At 45.0% G+C, this 6,435-nt stretch overlaps 2 protein-coding genes across 2 annotated transcripts in view; both read right to left on the bottom strand.

The window, feature by feature from the left end:
* Positions 1–79: 79 nt before the first annotated feature.
* Positions 80–2,927, bottom strand: LOC112220571 (carboxypeptidase O-like). The gene is made up of 9 exons (XM_042319396.1): positions 2,728–2,927; positions 2,478–2,544; positions 2,296–2,397; positions 2,005–2,109; positions 1,499–1,615; positions 1,127–1,220; positions 723–925; positions 519–603; positions 80–357 (listed from the first exon to the last, which is right to left on the bottom strand). The coding sequence occupies exons 1-9, from the start codon at positions 2,805–2,807 to the stop codon at positions 92–94; spliced, it is 1,119 nt and encodes a 372-aa protein (XP_042175330.1). The 5' UTR covers positions 2,808–2,927; the 3' UTR covers positions 80–91.
* Positions 2,928–4,827: 1,900 nt separating this feature from the next.
* Positions 4,828–6,435, bottom strand: part of cpo (carboxypeptidase O) — a 2,786-nt gene continuing 1,178 nt past the window's right edge. Inside the window, exons 6-9 of the mRNA XM_042319458.1 lie at positions 6,142–6,235; positions 5,700–5,902; positions 5,506–5,590; positions 4,828–5,365 (exon numbers count right to left, since the gene is read on the bottom strand). Of these exons, the coding sequence (XP_042175392.1) occupies positions 5,100–5,365; positions 5,506–5,590; positions 5,700–5,902; positions 6,142–6,235 (648 nt within the window). The 3' untranslated portion in view covers positions 4,828–5,099. The remainder of the gene's footprint in view (positions 5,366–5,505; positions 5,591–5,699; positions 5,903–6,141; positions 6,236–6,435) is intronic.

Here is a 6,435-nt window from a genome sequence, read left to right as displayed (position 1 = left end):
ACATTTTTGCTGTAGAGTTTTAAAGACACAAGTAACATACCACACTTGACAAAATAAGTGGGTTTCATCTGACTCCTGCAGTCCTCCCAGTTTACAGCAGGATGGCGCTAGAGACCCAGGCTGCCAGCAGTGTGGTCCACAGTGTTGCCGTGACGGTGGCAGCATAGCTGTAGAAGGCCTTGTCGTGTGTGTAGGTGATGATGTGTTGTGCTCCGGCGTAGGCCTCCTCACAGGTGGGCTGGATCTGGTCCTCTGGGAGCTCGAAGCCGTGTTCACCCTTGTCCCTGAGCTCAAAGGTGAAAGACAACGGGATGCCGATCAGCCTGGCAAAGTCCTGAGACGAACCTGAGAAGGGATCTGGAGACAGAGAGAGTTTTGTAGGCCAGTAGTTGTATCGTCTCTTCCCATTGGATTGCCATGTGTCCGAGTATAGATGTGGGTCTTGATAAAATGGGATTAACCAGGCATTGCTCACTTCAGTGTTTGGTGACTCGTTGTCTTCCCTCAGCCTTACTTACACAGGATATCAGGTGAGGTGCCTACAGTGTAGTCCATCCCATGGACAGCCTTTATAGCCATGGCTGCTCCCAGACCCACCTCCATCTGGCAACACAGAGACATACTGCAGGTTAATATGGTCAGAAAACACGTGCATCCCTGTTGATCCCCATTTTAAAACACTGGTCTATTACAACACAACTTATTTTGGGGGGCGGGCGTACCAGCTCATCATGGTTGGGTGCTGTAGTGTTGGGATGTCCGTAGGGCACCAGGAGCTGCTGGCCATAGGAGTGGATGGTGAGGAAAGCCAGAATATCTTCTCTCATTTTCCCCAACATGTCTGTGACGGCCCAGGCCTCAGACTCAGAGAGAGCCTTGGTGCCACAGTAGAACAGATTGCAGCAGTCTGTCGAGACACCAACCACTGCACAGACAGGAGAGGAAAACACAGTTAGGATGTGTGTGTGTCAGGGTTGGGGTTGGGGTCAATTCAGGAAGTAAACCAAATTCCAAATGTTCATAATTGAAAAACATTGAGAATTGTAATTCAATGGAATTGAAATGGAATTGACCCCAACCCTGGTGTGTGTGAGTGAGTGTGGTTTAGAGTAAGAACCATACTCACTGCCCCAGTTAGCGTAGAAGTTACGATTGAGGTCTGTTCCATAGCAGGTACAGCCTCCTGTTCCTGGAGATCTGGACTTCCTCCACAGTCGAGTCTACAGAGATAAGAACCACTAACTGGAGTGATAATACTGTCACCAATAATATTTCTGTTACAATATGTCATCCAAGCCAATAGATGGCGCTCTTGTTACTTGTAAGGTCTACTCATATATTGTACCAGCATGTCTAGGTCTATTGTGAACTATGTACTGTACTGTACTGATAACACCTGGCAGAGATGTGATGCAATTAAAGACACAATTTGTCATATTTCCAGTAGTTTCCCAGAATGTGTCAAAGCTGGTCTGAAGTAGCATTAATCAGTACTTACGCTTTCATTATGCCAAGAGTAGATGTAGCCATCAACGTTTAGGACTGGTGTGATGTAGAAATCCAGATTTTTCATCATCTCATTCACCTTGGTGTCGGTTTTGTACGTTCTCAGGATCTGTTGGTAGAAATCAAGGAGGAGATTCTCACCAGTACTGCTTCATGCTCTTTCATTTCTATGATAGTACACACACACACAATGTTTTGTACAACTAACCTTGTGGGGACACACAATTCAGTCCCATTCAAAATCCTATTTTGCCTAACTCGCAACCCGTACTCTTACCTTAACCCAAAAACCTTACCTTAAACCTAACCCAAAAAGTAACCCTGGCGCCTAAACCTAATTCTAATACTAATTCTAACCTTAACCCTAAACCCCCTAGAAATAGCATATGACCTCGTGGGGACCAACAGCATGTCCCCAGTTGGTAACATTTTTGTTTGTTTACTATTCTTGTTTTGTTTACTTCTGGTCCCCACAAGAATAGTTAAACACGTCCACACCTCTTTAACGAAGAACTGGCAGAAAGCAGGAGTGATCCATTCTCTGGCGTGGATCCCACAGTCCATCCAGATAGCCTTCTTCCTCTCAGTAGAACGCAGACCAATCTGCAACATAACAACCAACAGGAGATCTCCATTGAGCTGCAGACATTGGCCTCTTGGGTCTAGTCAAAGCAGAAGAACACTAGTGATGAAAGCTACTTAGTGGTTTCCCTGTAAGACTGACCTAGCCAGGGCCAGGCATGCTGAAGACAGTGAATGCAGAGAGAGAGAGAGAGAGAGGTGAAGAACCTTCAGTAAGGTGATGTTCCTCCTCTCATAGGTTTGACCGTAGACCATGGAGGACACAACATCTGGGTTCTCCCTCTTCATCTGCTCCATCCATGCTGTAATCTATAGGGAGAGGTACCAGAGTCTCTGCAGTGAGGACTCAGTCATTCTTTGTGTGTGTGTGTGTGTGTATTCTCCCTCACCTCTGACATGTTGTGGTACCTGGTGTAGTAATTCCTCTCAGTGGTCTCCTCTCTACTCCAAACAGCACTGTACATTGACACACACATATGCACATCAAACAAATACATCTTGGTTTGGTGGTTATAAATTGGTTGTAAATCAGCTACCGATGTATGAATCTTTAATACAATTCCTGTTAGTCTGACTTGTTAAGTCATCCTTCATAGGAGACTAACCGTAGTAGAGTTACAGTATCCCTCCCAGACTCACCTGTCCTGGGCTCCATGTCCACTCTGGACAGCCAGAGATAACAGAACCAATCCAACAGACCCCAGACCCAGCATCATCATCAACAATGTCCCTCTTTCCTTTACTAACAGGTCTCACAACTCACTGTGTCTTCCAGCTGTCAAATCAGTCACCTGGGCAGCAGGGAGAGGACTTTATACAAGTCCCCATCTAGATGAAGACACGTGCAGCCCCACATCTAGATAAAGACATGATGTAAGAAACTGTTGTCTCTGTTATCTCTGTTATGTCATTACAAGAAAGAGAACAGAAAGATAGAATGGCGCTGATCTAGTGGTAATCAAATAAATATGTAAAGCCACACCTTTACCTTGATCAGACGAACTCACTAGTCTGATGACTGTGATTATCTCAGACGCACTAAAATCCAATTTATGCTTGATCCGAAAGAATGTTAGTAAGTTCCATATAGAGGGTGTGATGGAAATTGCGGCGGATCTGGAGGCATGTTGATAAGGACTCGGTGAAAGTACTAGCCACTGTCCTCATTCAATGCCATTTTGACTACGCTAGTACTTCCTGGTTTGGGGGCTTATCTAAGCTTTTGAAGGGGAAGCTCCAGGTAGCCTAGAATAAGCTGATCAGGGTAGTATTGAAGGTGAGTCCACGTACTCACATAGGCAGGAGCTGCTTTCAGGAACTAAACTGGCTGCCTGTTGAGGCTGAGGTGTTCCAGATTAGACTCGGTTTGGTTTACAGGAGTATTTATGGTTCTGCCTGTTGAGGCTGAGGTGTTCCAGATTAGACTGGGTTTGGTTTACAGGAGTATTTATGGTTCTGCCTGTTGAGGCTGAGGTGTTCCAGATTAGACTCAGTTTGGTTTACAGGAGTATTTATGGTTCTGCCTGTTGAGGCTGAGGTGTTCCAGATTAGACTCGGTTTGGTTGACAGGGGTATTTATGGTCCTGCGCCCAGATATCTAATGGATTACTTTCCCCACGTTAGGGATGCACATAATCACAGCACCAGATCAGATGTTGCTGGTGTGTGCTTTTACAGGTTCAGGAGTAATGCTGGGAAAGGTACTTTCTTGTATACTGGAGCCTCAGAATGGAATGAGTTGCCTCTGCCCACAAAAACAACGTTCTCTCTGGGCAGCTTTAAAAATAAAGTAAACATATGTTTGATGTCTTCTGTGCCCATATGAATAACCCCTATGATGTCACTGCAATGATGAGATAGGTGTTCTTCTTCTTTGTTTTGATGTTTTATCTCAATGCCACACTGTGTTTAACTGTGTTCAATGTTGTCTAGCCATCTTGTCTCAAGAGGATTCACAATGGAAATAAGTCCCAGACTTTATTGTGCGTTATCCTCCATGATTTTTCTCAAGTGCATGTATGGCTTTTTAAGTTTTATGTGTGCTTGTTTTTTTAAATGGTCAAATGAATAAACTAAACTAAACTGAACAGAAGCCAAATTGAGCTCTGTACCACATCACTGTGCACCTCCCAATGTAATGATGCGGAAGGGTCCGTATAGCTCCGTATAGCTTCATATAGCTCTGCATTAACATGATTGGTTGACAGTAGGTGGGGGCGGGAGGTCCTGTATGAACACAAGCTTACTTCCTTGACAACTTTCCTCACAACAGCTCTGCGAAGTGCAATAAGTATGAATGCCCTGACTTCTGCAGAGGCTGTATCACCGTAAATACTGCACGGCCAATGCAGACAACAGATTGACCAAGCAGTGCCTTTAATGCTCCTCAGCTACACATGGACAGGGGAGAGGGGGTCAACGTAACCTTCTGCTACCCAGGAACAGTGGGTTTTTGTTCTACTTTACTTGTTTATACAAACAAATGATAGTACTACTGATATTGATTACCGCATTGTTGGGAACGAGCAAACAAGAAAGGCATTCCACTGTACTTGTGCACGTGACAATAAAAACTAGAAACCTGACAGAGGTGAAAGCAACTGGACACAATGGTGCTGTTGGATCTGATCAAGTTAAACAGTCAAATCTTTCATCCGGAGCAGAGGTTGATCTAATGTAGAACTGGACCTTCACTGAACTCGTGGGGCTCGATAACAGAAGCAGGACGTTACGACAGCATTACATAGCAGTTGAGTATATTTATATCACGGAAATGTTCATTCAAAATATACTACTGTACAAACGTGTTTGTGTTTTGTCACTTTTAACGACCGTTATATTTTACAGCAGAATTGTAGAGAAACAAATAACAAAGCACAGTTGATAAAATAAGTGATTAAACAGATTATATAGTCTATCTGACAGTTTATCACTTTTGTCCAAAGTCTCATTTCTGAATATACTGATAAACTGCCACCGTCTTCTGGCCTGACTCCTGCAGTCCTCCCAGTTTACAGCAGGATGGCGCTAGAGACCCAGGCTGCCAGCAGTGTGGTCCACAGTGTTGCCGTGACGGTGGCAGCATAGCTGTAGAAGGCCTTGTCGTGTGTGTAGGTGATGATGTGTTGTGCTCCGGCGTAGGCCTCCTCACAGGTGGGCTGGATCTGGTCCTCTGGGAGCTCGAAGCCGTGTTCACCCTTGTCCCTGAGCTCAAAGGTGAAAGACAACGGGATGCCGATCAGCCTGGCGAAGTCACGAGACGAACCTGAGTTGGCATCTGGAGACAGAGTATAGGCCAGTGGTTGTAATAATAGAGAAACACAATAAAGGATTTGTTGAATTGTAAACAGTGCACAGGATATTCATGTAACTATAGCCACTTAGAAGTCACAGTATCCTCTTAGCCTCACTACTTACACAACACATCAGGTGAGGTGCCTACTGTGTAGTCCATCCCATGGACAGCCTTTATAGCCTTGGCTGCTCCCAGACCCACCTCCATCTGGCAACACAGAGACATACGTTATTATGGTCAAAGAAATTGCACCCCTGTGCGTCTCCAAAAGCAGAATTGAAAAACGCTGGTCTACTTGTGTGTGGAACAGGCGTACCAGCTCATCGTAGTTGGGTGCTGAGATGTTGGGATGTCCGTAGGGCACCAGGATTAGTTGGCTATAGGAGTGGATGGTGAGGAAAGCCAGAATGTCTTCTCTCATCTTCCCCAACATGTCTGTGACGGCCCAGGCCTCAGACTCAGAGAGAGCTTTGGTGCCACAGTAGGTCTCAGAGCAGCAGTCTGTCGAGACACCAACCACTGCACAGACAGGAGAGGAAAACACAGTTAGGATGTGTGTGTCAGGGTTGGGGTTGGGGTCAATTCCATCTCAGTTCCAGTCAATTCAGGAAGTAAACCAAATTCCAAATGTTCCTCATTGAAAAGCATTGAGAATTGGAATTTCAGTGTACTATCTGAATTCAATGGAATTGAAATGGAATTGACCCCAACCCTGGTGTGTGTGAGTGAATGTGGTTTAGAGTAAGAACCATACTCACTGCCCCAGTTAGCGTAGAAGTTACGATTGAGGTCTGTTCCATAGCAGGTACAGCCTCCTGTTCCTGGAGATCTGGACTTCCTCCACAGTCGAGTCTACAGAGATAAGAACCACTAGTCACTAACTGGAATGATAATACTGTCATCAATAATATTTCTGTTACAATATGTCATCCAAGCCAATAGACGGCGCTCTTGTTACTACTAAGGTCTACTCATATATTGTACCAGCATGTCTAGGTCTGTTGTGAACTATGTACTGTACTGATAACACCTGGCAGAGATGTGACGCAATT

This window comes from Oncorhynchus tshawytscha, unplaced genomic scaffold (assembly GCF_018296145.1).
Source record: "Oncorhynchus tshawytscha isolate Ot180627B unplaced genomic scaffold, Otsh_v2.0 Un_scaffold_4246_pilon_pilon, whole genome shotgun sequence".
In the NCBI taxonomy this organism is placed as follows: Eukaryota; Metazoa; Chordata; class Actinopteri; order Salmoniformes; family Salmonidae; genus Oncorhynchus; species Oncorhynchus tshawytscha.
The sequence above is the reverse complement of the archived record's forward strand: the minus strand, read 5'-3'. Positions and strand labels throughout refer to the sequence as shown.

Bases quoted from the DNA above. Each gene is read 5' to 3' on its own strand.
- LOC112220571 (XM_042319396.1), bottom strand. From the start codon at position 2,807: ATGATGATGCTGGGTCTGGGGTCTGTTGGATTGGTTCTGTTATCTCTG. The intron at 2,110-2,295 runs GTTCTTCACCTC...GTTATGTTGCAG, and splicing joins GGAACATCACCTTACTGAAG to ATTGGTCTGCGTTCTACTGA. The intron at 604-722 runs GTACGCCCGCCC...CTGTGTTGCCAG, and splicing joins CACCCAACCATGATGAGCTG to ATGGAGGTGGGTCTGGGAGC.